Source organism: Vicia villosa, linkage group LG1 (assembly GCF_029867415.1).
Source record: "Vicia villosa cultivar HV-30 ecotype Madison, WI linkage group LG1, Vvil1.0, whole genome shotgun sequence".
Lineage (NCBI taxonomy): Eukaryota > Viridiplantae > Streptophyta > Magnoliopsida > Fabales > Fabaceae > Vicia > Vicia villosa.
In genome coordinates this window covers 22,016,722-22,035,059 of record NC_081180.1, presented here as the reverse complement: position 1 = coordinate 22,035,059, position 18,338 = coordinate 22,016,722, and the positions used below count along the sequence as shown (strand labels likewise).

At 32.5% G+C, this 18,338-nt stretch overlaps 2 protein-coding genes across 2 annotated transcripts; both read left to right on the top strand.

Moving 5' to 3' along the window:
• The first annotated feature begins 2,787 nt into the window (after positions 1-2,787).
• LOC131661314 (uncharacterized) lies at positions 2,788-4,346 on the top strand. The gene is made up of 7 exons (XM_058930851.1): positions 2,788-2,913; positions 3,021-3,168; positions 3,237-3,394; positions 3,488-3,608; positions 3,718-3,945; positions 4,037-4,093; positions 4,173-4,346. Exons 1-7 carry the CDS (start codon positions 2,906-2,908, stop codon positions 4,344-4,346), a joined length of 894 nt encoding a protein of 297 aa, XP_058786834.1. The 5' UTR covers positions 2,788-2,905.
• A 1,636-nt stretch (positions 4,347-5,982) lies between these two features.
• LOC131661242 (uncharacterized) lies at positions 5,983-11,707 on the top strand. Its single transcript, XM_058930740.1, has 10 exons — positions 5,983-6,655; positions 6,747-6,833; positions 6,926-7,367; positions 7,451-8,424; positions 8,537-9,352; positions 9,484-9,705; positions 9,845-10,063; positions 10,163-10,576; positions 10,787-11,020; positions 11,130-11,707. Exons 1-10 carry the CDS (start codon positions 5,983-5,985, stop codon positions 11,705-11,707), a joined length of 4,659 nt encoding a protein of 1,552 aa, XP_058786723.1.
• The last annotated feature ends 6,631 nt before the right edge of the window (positions 11,708-18,338 follow it).

The window sequence follows — 18,338 nt, the reverse complement described above, 5'->3', positions numbered from 1 at the left end:
TAGATGAAATAAGGGAGAGAAAAGTTAAGAAAAAAATTTGAATTTTGTGTGTTTGGTTTAAGAGAGAGGTCGAAGAGAGTGATAAAGTTGTGAGCCCGATGCCAAATTTCAATCTCTTCACAATAGAGAAGAAAGTGGGAGGAGAAGGATTTTCTCACGAAAATGACGTTGCGCCTTTTTTTTTACCCTCCCCCTCTAATTTAAAGCTTGCATGCCTATCCACTAAACCACTTTTATTTCTTGTCTAATACATGCAATGCATTTGTAAATGATAAATATAAGCAACAAATATTTATTACATTAGTAGCAAATATCCTTTTATATAGTAATGTTAAGTTTTGTTTAAAATGTTAATAATTGTCTTTTAAATTTTGTTTAAAATGATATACAATAATTTGTTTTGTTCTAAATATATAATAATATACAATGATTTATATAATTTATATATTAAATAGTTTGAAACATTTTAATTATTATTTAACTATATTATTTTATTAATAAAAATTATAATATTTAATATTTAATACACTAATTCAATAGTTAAAATATTATAAAATAATTATTTAATATATGATTATTGAAATTTTTAATAGTTGAGATATTAAATAATTAAAATATTTAATAAATAGTTGAAATAATTATTAACCTATTTAAGAAATATTTGAAATATTTAATAAATAAAGTATTTAACGTTAATATTTATTAACTATTAAAATATTATTATGTATATACTTAATTATGTCTAAAATGTTAAATATTTGAATTATTTATTTTAATTTATTAAATTGAAGACTAGTAAATATTAAATCTTTTGAAACATTACATAGTGAAAATAATATAGGGACTAAAAAAAATATAGGGACTAAATTCAAAAATTCTCTAACTTACAAAAATCAATGAACTATTTAAACTTATTTTTATTTGAGAATAATATTTATACACTGTCAGTGTAAAGTTATTTTACACATTCAACCAATAAAAAATCAACAAAATGCCATGTCATTAAAAAAATTTAAAATAAAAGTGGGGTGTAATTGGATGCATGATCGTGATTGATTGACATTGTAAAACTATTTATACTGTTAGTGCATGACTTCTTTTCTCTTTTTATTTATGTTTTGACATATTTTATATTGATCTATTTTATTACTATCATATTTGTTTTACTAAATATGCATTATAACTATAAGTGTGGCTTTTTTATAAAATATTTATGGAACTGATAAAATTATTTATTTCATAACAATTATAAAAATTTAAAATTATTTAAAAGCCATTTACAAAATTCATTGTATCCCCTAATAAAAATATATTTATAACTGTGGCTTTCTAGCTATGAATTACTAAATAATATAAAAAATGTAAAATAGAAATAATATTTATTAAATTTAGATTTAGCATTTAAAAATTAATTAATCAATACTATACTAAGAAAACTAAAGCCTCAGTTAATTACATTCTAATCCCATAATTATCCATGGATTAATCTCATTTTAAGGATAAAAGTGTCATTACAAATATATTTAGTCTGTCATTAATTTATTAAGTATTTTCATTAATTATTTTGGATGCTTTTACGTTATTTATGCAGCAGACATAATCATCATACAAGCTGCTACCATTTGGTCCAATATCCTATGCCTTCCATGCGCCAACTTTTAACCTTTCCAACTTCTGAATTCAATTTTTAACAACTTCCAATGAATCCTTCCAAATATTGGCCATTCGGATTCTTATACTTGCTATATATCAATGTCATCCGTATAGACCCTCCCAAACATATTTCTTTCTCCAACTCAAACCCTAAAAAAAATCGATTTTCTTTCTTTTCATCTTCAATGTCTCGCAGAACCGATTTCATACGTGATGTTGATGATTATAAAGAAACATGGCGCCTTGCTGTTCGTATCAACGATCTCTGGACTATCGTAAATAGTAAAGGTGTCGAGCATCTTGAGATGGTTTTGATTGATTCAAAGGTTGAATCGTTTTTTTGTGGGTCTTTGTATAGCAAGGGTTTCTTATTGATCTTCTGTATATTTTTTTTTCGCTATCAGCTTATCTAATATTGTTCTGTTTGTTGTTTTTTTATTTAGGGAGATCGTATTCAAGCCTTGGTTCGTGGTGACCATACTTCGAAGTGGAAGCAACTGCTGAAAGAGGATATGACCTGCGTCATTAATAATGGGAATGTTTATGAAAATGATTTCCAGTGGAAGCTGTGCGATCATCCCAAAAAATTTGTTTTCTTAAGCGGTACAACTGTTAAACCAGTTGACCTTAACAATATACCATCTGAGAAATATTTCTTTAAAGATTTCGCCGACATACTCGCGGGGGGATGTAACATGGACAGACTTCAAGGTATGTCAAAGATATTGTGTTTGAATATATATTTTGAGTTGCTTAATACTTATTAAATATCTGTAATAATTTATTGTTACAATCTTTTCATATTCAGATATCATAGGTGTGGTTGATGAGATTGAAAACTGCCAATCCAAGACAGGAGGAAAAAAGATTGTCATTTCTTTTAAACTCAAAGATTTGAGGTATATTTCGATAATACTGTCATACAGTATTCTTATTTTGTCTGCTGATTACACATTTTGATGGCTATTTATAATTTGTAGTGGGAACATTGTAACTTGCACGTTGTGGTACACTTACGGAACCAGGTTTTTAAATTACTATAATGACGATTCAAAATGTGGAGCAATAGTCATTGTTCTAACTCATGCAATCATTAAGGATTCTCAGGGTAAAATAGAGTGATCTGTTTATAATCAGAAATCATGAATGGATTTTTAATAAACTTATTAACTTTTTCTTTTTTGCAGTCTCTAATGGCCGGAGTGGCTCAAAACTGTTTATCAATGACGATATTGCTGTTATCAATGAATTCATGTCAAAGTATATCACAAATATTGTATTTTGTGTTTTTTATATTAATTGTTCTGTTAAATAAGAATTTTACAACGTTTGATTCATTGATTCATGGTAATTGTGTTATTTTGTAGGCTGTCTGAATCTCAGAGGAATGAAAGACCATTGCAATCCACTCAGACGATGTCTTCTTGGTCTGGGTCAACCCAATACACAACTATTGATAAGTTTGTTTATAATGCCAAATGTATGTCGCTAGCTGAAGTGGCAAAGTTAAAACAGGTATAAGTCTGAGACCTTTTTTACATAATTATGGTACATGGATTAGTGAATAAAATTTTTGTTTGCAGGAATCTGTGTGTGTAACTGTGGCTACTACTTTGAAATTTGCTGTTTCCAAATATGGATGGTTCTACTATGGATGCACCGGCTGCACTTTGAAGGCTTCCAATCCAGATAATCCGTTTAAATGTGGATGTGGTGAAAATGTTGTGAAACCTGTACCAAGGTGCTTTAAATACGATGTTTAGGTTTTTCAGATATTTTTTCATTTTTATTTACTAACTGCTTATTAAATAAATTTTATTACCTCAAATGTTAGGTACAAGGTTGAGATTCATGTAATTGATGGAGAATCCAAGTTCCGCTTTGTATTTTGGGATACTGATTGCTTTAATATCATTGGAAAAACAGCCGACGATATGCGCAAATCCATGATAGAGGTTTTTAGTTCTGAATAAGATTTTACCTTACGTGATTATAATACATGTTTTAATATTTTAATTCCGCATCTAAATCTGGCATAATCTATTTTCTATGATATGTTTACAGAATGGTGAAGATGATCCTATGGTATATCCAGACGAACTTGACGTACTTTTGAAAAAGAGATTTGCTTTTAGAGTTAAAGTGCAGCCAAACTTCAATCAAGGATCCGTTCAGAAACTTTTAACAGATGCATCTTCTGTTGATCAGATTTTAGAAAACTACATCAAACAGCAAGATGAGCAAAGTAAAGACATTGTAGTCAATGAACCAAAAACACCAACAGATACCTTGGTAGACACTGCTATATTTTATTTAAGTTTTTCCATAACTGTTCGGCTATTATCAAATTTAATTCCTAATTTCTCCATTGCTGTTTCTTCAGAATTTCAACATTGCTGGAAAGGATCCAAGAAAGGAAGATACCATTGATTTCTCAGCTGTAAGTACATATCAAACTCCTCAATCATTTAGCTAAACATTGCATTTTTAGAGTTTAATACATTTTTATTATCCTGTAGCATTCACTTTCGGCATGTGGAGAGAATGAACCCGAAATTAACAGTACGGTCACCCCAACAAAGGCGAAGTCAACAAATGCACCAGACGGTGAAAATGAATGTGAGTTTGTCGGAGCTACACAGTACTCGGGTACCAAACCCCTAAAAAAAGTGAAGATAGAAGGAACCAACTGATATGTTGGTGATTAAAAAAGCACTAACTTTAAGCAGAATCTTCATTTTCAATTTCATGTTTTAAATTTTTGCTTAATATTTGGATAATCATATTTGGTTGTAGAAGTATGTTCCTTTTCAAACTTGGTATTCCATAAGACCATCCCATTTTGGATAATATACGCTTATCAAGGTTTTACAATATTGCTTCTATTATTTACAAATACCGTGATTATTTTCAAATGTTGATACGTCATATATCGCCTGAAAAAAATATTCAAATCACGTTGGACAATATGCTTTATTAACACATGCACGTATGAAAACTGATAGGAGATTTTGAGTGTCTTTTTAATATAATTTAATTCTGTTACAAGATTATTGTCATATTCTTTTGATCTTATTATCAAACACTTTTTTGCAGCAAATTAATATAATATGAGAAGCTACCTTTATACCTGACTTTTCGTATTAATTTATATGTAAAATAACCCTAAAAGCGCAATCAAATGATAATTATTAATATGTAGTTTATGTTTTGTGCTATACGCAACTTTGGAGTGTCTTTTACAATATGCTTTATTAACACATGCATGTAAGAATATTGATAGGAGATTTTGAGTGTCTTCTTAATATATTTTAATTCTGTTACAACAATATACTCATGAAGGTAGTTTATAAACTCAAATAATAATTTTTCCATGAATGTTTTTGGGTTTAGAATAATAATTACCATATATAAGAATACATTAACAAGTCGCTTTTATAAATATACAGTAACATGTCGCATATATAAAAACACACTATCAAATATGATTGTCGAAACAAATATTTTTTTTAGGATATTTATTAATATGTAGTTTATGTTTTGTGCTATACGCAACTTTGGAGTGTCTTTTACAATATGCTTTATTAACACATGCATGTAAGAATATTGATAGGAGATTTTGAGTGTCTTCTTAATATATTTTAATTCTGTTACAACAATATACTCATGAATTTATTTTATAAACTCAAATAATAATTTTTCCATGAATGTTTTTGGGTTTAGAATAATAATTACCATATATAAGAATACATTAACAAGTCGCTTTTATAAATATACAGTAACATGTCGCATATATAAAAACACACTATCAAATATGATTATCGAAACAAATATTTTATTGAGGAGCTACCTTTTAACGTGACTTTTAATATTAATTTATATGTAAATTTCCCTAAAAGCGCAAAAATGTAGTATATGTTTTGTGCTATGCGCAACTTTTGGTATACCCATGTAACTAAAATGTCAAATAATATATATACTTAAGAGAATAAGGTATTATACATCTTAATAAAATAATGTGTTCACCTACTTCATAACTATTCGTATTCCTTTGTTTTATAATGTAGCAAAAATAAATTAAATAGCTGTCAGTGATGTCATATAGGGTTATATAGGATTGATTTTAATAATTGCAAGCTAAAACTATTGTGTTACGTATTAATAATGACATTTCGTTTTTCCATGCTAGCTATTCATTGATGGCGTGCATATTTTGTTAAAGCATGCTCTTCCCCTTAATGATTTCGTTAACATAAAATGAATCTTGAGTAACAACATGCCATCTAAATATTACACTTAGAATACTGCAGATGCTCATAAACATATTAAATGGAGTTTGGTAATCGATCTGTGGATTTTAATATGGATGATGAGAGTTGTATATTTTTACGTCAGATCAACAAAATGAAAGCTGCTAAGGCAAGGTTTAATAGAATGAATGTCCTCAGGCAGAAGAAGGCAAAGCGGTTGAAGAGAGCAAACAAAGAGAACGAGTGTTTCTTCTCTCCATCTTCCGTCCAACAATCTTCGTCGTTCCGAACACCTTTATCAACAATAACTATGAATACCATCAACATTTCCTCATCATATTCACCTAACCACTTTCAACCATCTTCTTCAAGTCCCCAACCTTCAAACAGATTGGGTCTGAATCTAACAAACAAAGATAATGACTTTTTCTTCTCTCCAATTTCCGTCAAACAATCTTCCTCCTTCCGAACACCGTTATCAACCATAACAATGAATACCATCAACGTTACTGAGTCATCTTCACCTAACACATGTCAACCATCTTCTTCAAGAACTCAACCTTCAACTGTTGGGATTTTAAAATCTCGGAGACCCATCACATATCGTACGAACGGGTTGGGTTTGAATTTGACAAAAAAATTTAACAGCACCGTCAGTGGTTCAAATGATCATCCTGAGGTTTCTGCAACTCCTGTCCCGGCCACGGACAATAGCAATTTATTTTCGGATTCTGATGACAATAGTACAGAAAGTATATGAATATTAAGTACTTCTATCATTCATAACCCCTTATCAGATTGTAATTAACAAATAACATGCAATTTTTTTTATTTATGCTTCAGGTTTTGAAACGGACTCCGATATTGAATACCCGGATGAATGTAATAACATCTCTACAGACATGCATTCTGCATCGACTTCTTCAAATGGTAATGCATTCCCCTGTGCATGTTAAACTCATTATTATAGGAGGTAATACTACAATAAAAATATTATACTCAAATACTTTTTATTTTTATAGGATACTACGATGTAGGAGACGCTGATTCTGTATGTCAACAATGCGGTGCGCAAATGTGGTATCTTGAAAGAAATGAAAAACATCGGAATAGATCTATTCCAAAATTTTCAATGTGTTGTCGAAATGGCAAGATTCAACTTCCATTTCTCAAGATGCCACCTAAATATCTGCAACATCTCCTATTTGACAGTGATACGGTTCAGTCTCGCAATTTCCAGCAAAACATTCGAATGTATAACATGGTGTTTGCATTCACATCTCCTGGTACTAAGATGGATAACCGTTTTAACAATGGAGGTGGTCCTCCTACTTTCCGTATTCAAGGGCAGGCCTGTCATAGAATTGGTAGTATGTTACCCATGCCGGGACAGACTCCAAAATTTGCCCAGCTATATATTTACGACACTGAACATGAAATACAACACAGGATTAATGGGATGAGGTATTTATTTGCCAATTATTTTTTGTCACGTCCATATTTGTTTGTTGAGATGTTTTCATATTTTTTTTAATTTTATTATGTAGAACAAAAACTGGCGTTGACATTGATATTGTTACAAAATTATCTCAAATGTTGTACGAACACAACGTACATGCTCAGTCTTTCCAAATGGCAAGAGATATTTTGTCTCAACGAAGCGTAACAGATTTGAAATTGAGACTTATTTCAGACAGAAAAACTGATGGACGTATTTATAATCAGCCAACTGTTTCCGAAGTTGCCGCATTGATAGTTGGTGATGTCGATACAGCTGAAAAAAGAGATATCATAATGCACAAACAGTCGGGCGATCTTCAAAGAATTGATGAGTATCATAGTTCTTATCTTGGATATCAATATCCATTGCTTTTTCCATATGGCGAGGATGGATATAGGCCAAATGTGAAACATCGGGATCACGGTCACGTGGTACGTTCCACCACACCAAACAGTCGTGTTGAATTGGAATACGATGATGTTTCATGGGAAGAAGCTACAAAGAGAAACAGGCTAACGATAAGAGAATGGATGGCATTCCGAATACAATCAAGACAGAACGAGGCACCGACACTGTTAAGAGCTCGAAGGCTATTCCAACAATTTTTAGTTGATGGTTATACAATGTTGGAATCGGAGAGACTTAGATGGCTTCGTAAAAATCAATCCAAATTAAGGGTTGGAAAATATCACAATTTGAATGAGTTAAATTCAAACAGTGTGACACAAGGCTCAAGCACCGGAAAAAGAGTTGTTTTACCGTCTTCATATGTTGGCAGTCGTAGATATATGGATCAACTGTATTTTGACGGAATGGCAATTTGCAGCTATGTTGGTTTTCCTGACCTATTTATTACATTTACATGTAATCCAAACTGGCCGGAGATACAACGTTACGTAAGACAATCAAACTTGAAGCCGGCCGATCGTCCAGACATTATTTGTCGAGTATTTAAGATGAAGTTTGATGAGTTATTGTCCGATCTAACCAAGAAATCTGTCATGGGCAAGGTCCTTGCCTGTAAGTACATTTGTTTTCCTTCATTCTTCCAAACTTAGAATTTTCATTTTAAAATGGTTCACATATTTATATGCTGCAATTTAATTGGAAATATATGACATTTCATTAACAGATATGTATACCATTGAATTTCAAAAGAGGGGTTTGCCACATGCTCACATAATAATTTTTCTTCATCCGACCAGCAAGTATCCAAATGCAGAGGATATTGATAAAATAATTTCAGCCGAAATACCTGACGAGAATTCTGATCACGAGCTCTATAACTTGGTAAAGTCACATATGATACACGGTCCATGCGGAAGACTTAACCTAAATGCTCCGTGTACAAGGGATGGTAAATGTTCCAAGTATTTTCCAAAGGAGTTCCGTCCTCAAACAATAGTCGATCAAGATGGCTTCCCTGTTTATCGAAGAAGAGACAATGGTCACACTGTGTTAAAGAATGGAATTCGGTTTGATAACCGTCACGTTGTACCATACAATTCAGGATTATTAAAGAAGTTTCGAGGTCACATAAATATGGAGTGGTGCAATCAAAGTTCTTCGATAAAGTATCTGTTTAAATACATCAACAAAGGTTACGACAGAATCACTGCTGCCGTTATTAGGAATGATGAGGTGAGCCAAAATGCCCAAAAAAATGTTGACGAGATTAAACAATATCTTGATTGCAGATATGTTTCTCCTTGCGAAGCATGTTGGAGAATATTCTCTTTTCCCATACATGGAAGAAAACCCGCGGTTGAGAGGTTATTTTTTCACTGCGAAGGAGAGAATTCTGTGTTTTACAGAGACATGGATCGCTTAGATACCGTGTTGGAAAAGCCAAGTGTCACAGAATCAATGTTTACTGCTTGGTTTGAGGCAAACAAAAAATATCCTGAAGCCAAGGAGTTAACATACAGCAAGTTTAATTTGTTGGAAAGTTTGTTTATGTAAAAAAAACAAGGGAATGGAAACCGCGGAAAAAGGGTTATACAATTGGTAGATTGGTATGGGTTCCTCCAAGCTCGGGTGAGTTGTACTATCTCAGAATGATGTTAACGCATGTAAAAGGTCCACATAGTTACGAAGACATAAAAATAGTTAACAACAAGAGATGTAATTCTTTCCGCGATGCTTGCTTTGCTATGGGATTTATTGGCGACGATAGGGAGTACATCGCTGCCATTGAAGAGGCAAGTCATTGGGGATCTGGGCATTATTTGAGGTTACTTTTTGTTCATATGCTACTATCAAGCAGCTTGAATAGACCAACACATGTTTGGAAAAAACATGGCAATTATTATCGGACGGCATATTATATGAACAACGTAGAATCGCAAACAATAGAGGTTAGTATTCATCAATACTATATAAAAAGAATATACAGCGCATGCCACCCATAACGCTATTGAATTTTTTTTTTTTTTTGCAGAGATGATTTTGTCAAATGAAGAATTGGTCAATTTGACATTGGTAGAAGTTGAAAAATTACTTCAAAAGAACAGGAAGAGTTTATCCGATTTTGTGGGAATGCCACAGCCAAATGGATATGTTGTTCAGCAATTAGGCAACAGGTTGATTTATGATGAACGTAACTACGACATCATAGAACAACGTCAAGAATACAATACATTATATCAACATCTCACAGGTATTTGTGCATTTCATAAATTTCAGTTTTATCTGTTACAAATTTACGTATCTTATTTGTTGAAAACCGTAATATATAATTTATTACGATTATAATTAGATGAACAAAGAACTGTTTTTAAAACTATTATCGGCGCTGTCAATAACGAAAGAGGAGGTGTCTTTTTTCTGTACGGCTATGGCGGCACGGGAAAGACGTACATTTGGAGGACATTGGCGTCTTGCATTCGTTCGAGAAAACAGATTTGCTTGACTGTTGCTTCATCTGGTATAGCTTCTCTCTTGCTACCAGGAGGTAGAACAGCACATTCAATGTTCAAAATTCCAATCCCAACATTGGAGGAATCCATATGTGACATCCCAAAGAATACTGAACGAGCCGAGTTGCTTCGGTCAGCCAAGTTAATTATCTGGGACGAAGCTCCAATGGCTAACAAGTACTGTTTTGAAGCACTGGATAAAACCCTTAAGGACCTTATGTCAGACACAAAGCCTTCCAAGTCTATATTTGGTGGTAAAGTTGTTGTTTTTTGCGGGGATTTTCGTCAGATCCTTCCTGTTATTCCAAGGGGCAGCCGTTCTGACATCATTCACGCGAGCATCAACTCTTCATACATATGGGATCACTGCAAAGTTCTCAGACTAACAAAAAACATGCGTTTGTTGCAATCCACCACACCTTCAAGTTCAACAGAATTATAAGAGTTTTCAAAATGGACTTTAGATGTTGGAGATGGAAAACTGGCTGAACCGAATGATGGATATGCAGATATTGACATACCAAAGGACATGTTGATATCCAATTTTGATGAACCGATAAAGGCAATTATAGATTCGACCTATCCTGACTTTCTGCAGAATTACAAAGATCCCCAATACCTTCAATGTAGAGCAATATTGGCTGGAACTTTAGAGACAGTTGATGTCGTAAATCGTTATGCGCTAGATATGATTCCAGGTAATTATAATATACGCTGTTGGAAAATTTTTATCAATTAAATCTTTGTACTGCTAAATTATATTTTTACATTCTGATACAATCTTTTGCCTTGATTGTAATTATGTAGGAGATGAAAAGATTTATTTGAGCTCCGACTCAGTTGATCAAATGGACGCTGATGCTTCCGATTCTTTTGATGCTTTGACAACGGAATTTTTGAACACCCTGACGGCATCCGGTCTTCCACAACACAGCATTAGACTTAAAGTTGGCACCCCTATAATGCTCCTGAGAAACATCGATCAATCTGAAGGGTTGTGCAACGGTACAAGACTCATTGTTACAAAATTGGCCGACCATGTTATAGAGGCAAGGATTATCTCCGGTAAAAATATAGGAAGTTCATTTTATCTTCCAAGAATGGATATCTCTCCAACACAATCACCCTGGCCTTTTAAATTAACAAGAAGGCAATTTCCAATCATTGTGTCCTACGCAATGACGATTAACAAGTCGCAAGGTCAGTCGTTAGACTATGTTGGGTTGTATCTGCCAAGGAATGTCTTCAGCCACGGTCAGTTGTACGTTGCAATATCAAGAGTGAAAAGCAAAAACGGTCTCAAGATACTAATCCACAACAAAGACAATGAAGCGGCAGACACTACCACCAACGTGGTATTCAAAGAAGTATTTGAAAATGTCTAATTATAATCCATTTAATTAGTATCATTTTGTAATCCAGTGTTTGTTCAAATTGTCACGTGGATGATTGTTGTAGTGTTGGTATTAAATTACAAATACTGAACCTGATAAATGCATAGTCTGAATTTTTTGGGTAGATTCAAAAGCCCAACACACGGTTCCTTTCATATTGTAAAAAAAGTTGCCATCTATTTTAAAGTTACCATATTCCAAAAAGGGTTAAGAATTAATATAATCTCTAAATCCAAAAGAGAAGCCTACATATATCACACACACACCATTTGAAATTATAAAACAGACCTAACAACTTAAAGTTAACAACTTTCTAATTCTTTTAAAATTAATACAATAGTTATATATATATTATATATCCAGCACCCATTCATATAAAAATACTACTATAATTACCAATTAAAAAAAAAGTACTGATACCATCCTGCATGGTTATCCATAATTTGTTTACAGCAAAACAAAATTAAACTTCCTTAAAAAGCCAAAATAGTTCACAGAATTATAAAACAACACATAATATATCAGCAACACATTCTTTAGTAATTCCCACGGACAACGCAGACCAGAATTTCTTCGACAGGTGGGTACCTAATGGTGAAATGCAAAACATCACCTTTCTTGAAAGTCCTGCTCTTCCCAAACTCATACCACCCCCTGCAAAGAAACATTTCATTCTTATCTTCTCTCTTCTTGAGCACACAATTGTATGCCTTGCGTCTGTCCGTGTCATACAGCCCAATTGTGTCCTTGCCTTTCAATTCACACGCAGTTATGACCTCAGCAGGAATTTGCTACAATTCAGTATAAATTACAGACATTAGCAAATGGAATACTTTCGGTCACTTATTGTCTTATTAAGAACTTACAAGAACTTGCTTGCCCATTGATGGTGGGTTTTTAACCTCCATAATCCAACTTTTTTCATTTTGAATTACAACCGAATCATCATTATGCCTGTATTTCAAATAAACAGTTAAAACTATTATATAATTAACCAAATCTAATACTAAAACGGAATATACATTTACAAATACGACACTTCTACATATTTTTAAACATATAACATAAATTAATTTAACTTACCCTTCCGTATCTGATGATATTGAAACGTGGTCATCTTCAACCTCTTCCATAACCTCTTTTCCCTTCCTGTATGAATCCCTTTCTTTTGCAATGTTACTTGGTCCTTCTTGGTTGTTTTTGCTCTTAGACGGCTTATTAAATTCTTTGCCATACCCCTCTTCACTGCATCCAGAAGAAACACAATAAACCATTCTTTCTAACATTTTAACTACAAACACAGCCTTATTATCATTATTTATCACGCGCTTATTATCATCTTTAAATTACATGTATTAAATCCTTTCCTGCTATCAGGATACTACTAACACGCAAATAATAAATATCTAAATACCAAATAGCAAGTCTATTGTATCTAAACATTTAAACTATAATCACACTACTTTTATCATTCTTTATTACTTACTGATTATCACATTGCATCTTAGAGACATCCAACATTCATCCAGAAACGAATCGAAACATTAACGGACATAATTTTTAAAACAATAGACAGGCCAAGCAATTAATATCTATGTAACATATATAGTGTATACATTTTACCTTTCAGAATCTGAAGACAATACAATCACATTTTGTTGGGCTTCTCTTCTCGACATTCTTTTCCTTTTCCCAGCACCAACAACTACATGTTCTTCAGTTCTTGCTTCAGTGTTTGCAGAATGCTTTCTGTACACCCCAGATTTGCTTGATTGCCATGCTGCCTTCCATTCTACTGAAGTGCGACTGTTCGCAAGACCAGCCATTATTGCCTTAAAATCATTTTTGCGTCTCCAAAGGCATCCCTTCCATTTTTTCCGGTTATTCCTCTCCCAAACTTTCCTCCATTCCACTACAACATGAATCAGTTCCAACACCCTGCGAATCCCAGCCTCCCTCCTCAGTCTTTCCCAATTGTTCTCCATTCCAAGTTGCTCGATAGTCCTAAAAATTGCAACAACAAAAATTATAGCGGAAAAAAACAACAACAATGAACATGCAACTTACATTTCTTCAGATTTAACAAAATCTACATATTTAATAGACAATCCAAGCATTCAAGCTAAATGATATTTACATCTCTTCAGAAAAAACAACATCTACATATTTATTATACGATTTATACATTCAGTATACATGCAACTCACCGATCGGGAATGTCATATGGCGGAGAGTACGTCATTGCCAAGCGAAAGTTTCTTTGCTGTGTCGACCAACTGTTCCTCACCAGTACGAAACCCTAACGTCTTTTGGAGAAGTAATGTTTCTTCACTTAGGATCCCAACTTCTCTATCTATACTTCTTGAACCAAACGACGATAATTTAATATAATAGTTAAGGAAACAAATGTATCTGAAAGGTTACTTTAATTCAAATGTAATACAATTGGTTAATATAGGAAGTCCGAGCGCACGTTTCCAATCAAATCTAAATGCTTATTTTTGGATACTCAACAGTTTTTTGGTTATAATAGACCAAGTCATGACCATTTTTCAACAACTTCCTATATATGATAATTGGCACACACTTAAATGTTGGGCCGTGCAACATGTCCACACATATTGTAATCAATATATAATAGATGCACTAACTATTTATAAAGGACAGCATTGTAACAAAATTATAGTTTTCATATTTACATTAAAAAAACCACATTAAAGATAGATGTCACTATATTTATCCATAACATACAAAAAACACATATAATGTGCAGACAAACAAATACTATATTCGTATTTTATGAAAAATATATTTCAAACTAATATTCTATCAACAAAATATGAAATTTATATTTCTCAATAATATTATAACAAAACCCATCATGTTGGCCCTTAACATGTTGGAAATTTTAATTGGGACGCGACATAAATTTTTTAAATTTTAATTTCTTTTGATATATTTTTTAACGTTTAAGATTACTTAATATGACTTACATATTTAAGGAAAAAAATTGTTATGTCTTGATTTTCAACAATTAAGGCCTACAAATTTTTTATTTTATTCAGCTATTAAACTTTTTTAAAAGGTAAATTATTACCGATTTCTTTTACAGTTCCCTTTTATCAGTCCCATAATTTAATACAATCAGGATATTTATCAACAACCATTATCGAAAACAATGTACATTATAGAAAGAAGTTTGCTTCATAAACTTAGTACACCGATTTTAAAATATTTTATTAAATTCATTGGATGTTTTATCATTTTATTACACAAATAAAACTGCCTCCAAATGATTAAATTATAGATTATATCCTTTTTCTATTTGTCAGTGTTAAACAACACATATCAAGTTTCTGTTTGTAATGGTAGAATGGTTGAAATAAAATCCAACATTATTACACAAAGATTAAACTCATGTTATACAGGTTTTTACAATTACAAAAACATTTGATTGTATCATTCGGAATTATAAAAAACAGCACTTTACAAAGTCCCCATCCTAACGCCTTTCCACGATTAAATGCACATAAGGAGAAAACCGCAACATGCTCCAGACTAAAGTATCGCCATTGCAAAGTTTGATACTCTTAGCTAATTCATACCAGCCCTGAGCCATGTACCTTTCATAAGTGCTTGGGACTCCTTTCCTCCTCGCCTTATGAAGCCTGCAGTTGAACACATTTCGAGTCGCCGCGTCTACAACTTTAATTTCATCCTGATATACTCGGAGGCATTTCTTAGCTATGTCCTTTGGAAAATGCTGCATAAATACACATATATTTTAGCTTACATTTCATATTGTTCCTATATTAAATGAATACGAATCACATTAGATTGTGTTATCTTACCATCACATTTTTTGCACTTTTTTTGCCGTTTGTAATACGAGTTTTCCAAGTGAATTTCTTTGCGCCATTCGACAACTCCTCTCTAATATCAGTAGACGCCTTCCCTTTCCCTTTCTTTGATTGATTTCCCTTTCTCAATATATGCGGATTGACTTTTCCCCGTGATGAAACTGCCCGAACTGACTTTTTTTCCTTTTCTTTAATTCCTACACTTCGTTCACCACACAAATTTTTCTTTGAAACCATCCCTGGATCCCCATTAACACTGTCAATCGTTTTATCCTCAATCGTTTCTTCCATTGGCTCCTCCTTTACATCCAGAATCACAACATTTTCATGAGTTGAAGGTTGAGGAACTGCAGTGGCGGATGTCGTAGCCATTTGATCAAACCGATGTACTTTCCCATGTTCTTTTGCTCTTTGCGCTTTCTTCGAAGCTTTTTTTGCCTTATCTGCATTGTACCCCGTTTCAGCAACCAACCCATCTATCAACCTCCATGCCCCTTCGTCGCTAACAACCAAAAACAATCATAACAATAGTTAAATATTTGTCTTATAAATTTAACGAAATTATTAAGCCATTTGAATTACTCAATAAAAATTATCTTGATACGAACAATTTCAAGATTACTGATGATTCACAGGAAATGATGTTGAACAATCACCAAATATTCAGAATATGAACAAACAAATATGTAAAACGATCCTTAATAGAAACACAGACTTAATACAAAAAAAAATGCATACCCAACAGTAGTAAAAACCCAAGAATCACTAATCGAACCTGATGTAATCTGTTTTTGCAAATTCAGTTTGAAATACACATAAACCCTAACGACTCTTGGTACGTATTTATTTAACATACACCCATGGTTTTAAATTGCGGTTGCGACTGCGGATGCGGTTGCGGTTGCGGATGTTGCGATTGCGGTCATTGCGCTTGTTGCGATGCGCATTGCGGCCGTTGCGGCGTGAATTTTTAAAAGGAAGTGATTGAAATATTATATTGAAAAACACTTAATGTTATGTTTTTTCATTATATAAGAAGTAAATTGAGTTTTAGACTTCTAATATATTGATTTTTGATGAAAATACTTAAAAAAACATGATTAAAATTGTTCGATGGGGTTCCTAATGCATCCGGAAGCGAGACTTTAAAATCACACCACAATTGCGGTCCGATGCGGTTGCGGAGGCAACCGCATCCGCAATATTGCGGGTGCAATTGCGGTTGCGGACCGCAATTTAAAACCATGCATACACCTACATACTTAGAGAATATTCAAAAAAACTTCACAGAAAAAACACGACACAACCGACAATGTTTCGTCACCCCCACATCTATAATAGCCATAAGAGGGCATATATCCTAGTTAATCTTTAAAAAGTTGATTTCAGAAAAATTTTCAATTGCAGATAAATTTTCGCCTTTACCAAACACATGCATCTCAACCCATTTAGAAACAATAATGCTTCAACACTGAAACTTGAAATAATAACAATCATATTTACATTCTTAAAGTAACGATAAAAAGCAGTACCTGATTTCTACGCCGTCTTCGTCTGATATACATCCATGGACAGTTTTCCTTCCTCCGGTCATCTTCTCTACCATGCAGGAAATCTGGAATTACCGTACTGTTCAGAAAGCTCGCGCGTTTGGTTTGTCGAGGGTGCTTTTGTTTTCAATAAAAAATGAATTTATAACCTGTCTCTCTGCTTCCTCATAATGTTGGCAATTTACAGCTATTAATTTCCAATGGGCCAAGATAATTGTTGGGTTGCCCTGACCAAGAAAATTCCCAATAGCCCAAGAAATGTAGAAGCGATTGACTAATATGTTTATTTAACAAACACAATTAATAATTAACATATTCTTTTTTAAAATAACCCACTCATCATATTAAAACTAATAATTTTTTTTTATATAACAGAATTACCAATATATTAATTTGTTATTATTATTTACATCTTATTTACCACAATTAAATACACATTAAAATAATTTTAACATACAAAATATGTGGAATATATTTTTTAAGCAATGCATCATAATATATTCCCATTTCATATCATGTATATTTAATTTATTATATCAAATCCACACAATTTCAAAACATTTATTTGGGCATCAGAATTCAACTGTTTAAAGTTTTTCAAATAGACAATGATTGTCACATGTATATTTTATTGCAAATCTACTATTAACAATTGTATTGAACTAATAATATTTTGAAAAAAAATTACATAGACTTAACAAAATCAAAGCCCAACATAAACAAATTTATATAATAATTTAAATATTGTACATCCCCAGGACTTTAGTCATATATATTCCCCTACTAACTTCACATATCTTCCATAAATAAGTAAAATATAAAGCATACCAAATCAATAACAAATTGTATCTGTAAAACAATGACTGATACAGAACTAGAAAATAAGAGCAATTGCATAACAGATTATCATAACATTAAATTTGCATAAGTTCTTATCAATCCATAGCAAATTAATAACCAAACAAAAATTCTGAACATTAAATAAAACAAGTTCTTAAAATTACATTCAAATTAAGAATGCAAAATTACTAAAACAAGGTAAATGATTAAACCAAAAAATATTGTTCTTCAAAAAGTCCTCATCAATGCATCCACACTAACCATTAAGACATCAACAAATCACCATCGTCTAAACCTGCATTTTACATACATAACAGTGTTAAAAAAATTCCAGAAACATACGGATTACAATGCAAAGCATTCAATATCAAT

Coding starts and splice junctions, on each gene's coding strand:
- LOC131661314 (XM_058930851.1), top strand. Junction 3,395..3,487: donor GTTGTGAAACCTGTACCAAG/GTGCTTTAAATA, acceptor CTCAAATGTTAG/GTACAAGGTTGAGATTCATG. Junction 3,946..4,036: donor AAACACCAACAGATACCTTG/GTAGACACTGCT, acceptor CTGTTTCTTCAG/AATTTCAACATTGCTGGAAA.
- LOC131661242 (XM_058930740.1), top strand. CDS start 5,983: ATGGAGTTTGGTAATCGATCTGTGGATTTTAATATGGATGATGAGAGT. Junction 6,834..6,925: donor TGCATCGACTTCTTCAAATG/GTAATGCATTCC, acceptor TTATTTTTATAG/GATACTACGATGTAGGAGAC. Junction 7,368..7,450: donor CACAGGATTAATGGGATGAG/GTATTTATTTGC, acceptor TTTATTATGTAG/AACAAAAACTGGCGTTGACA.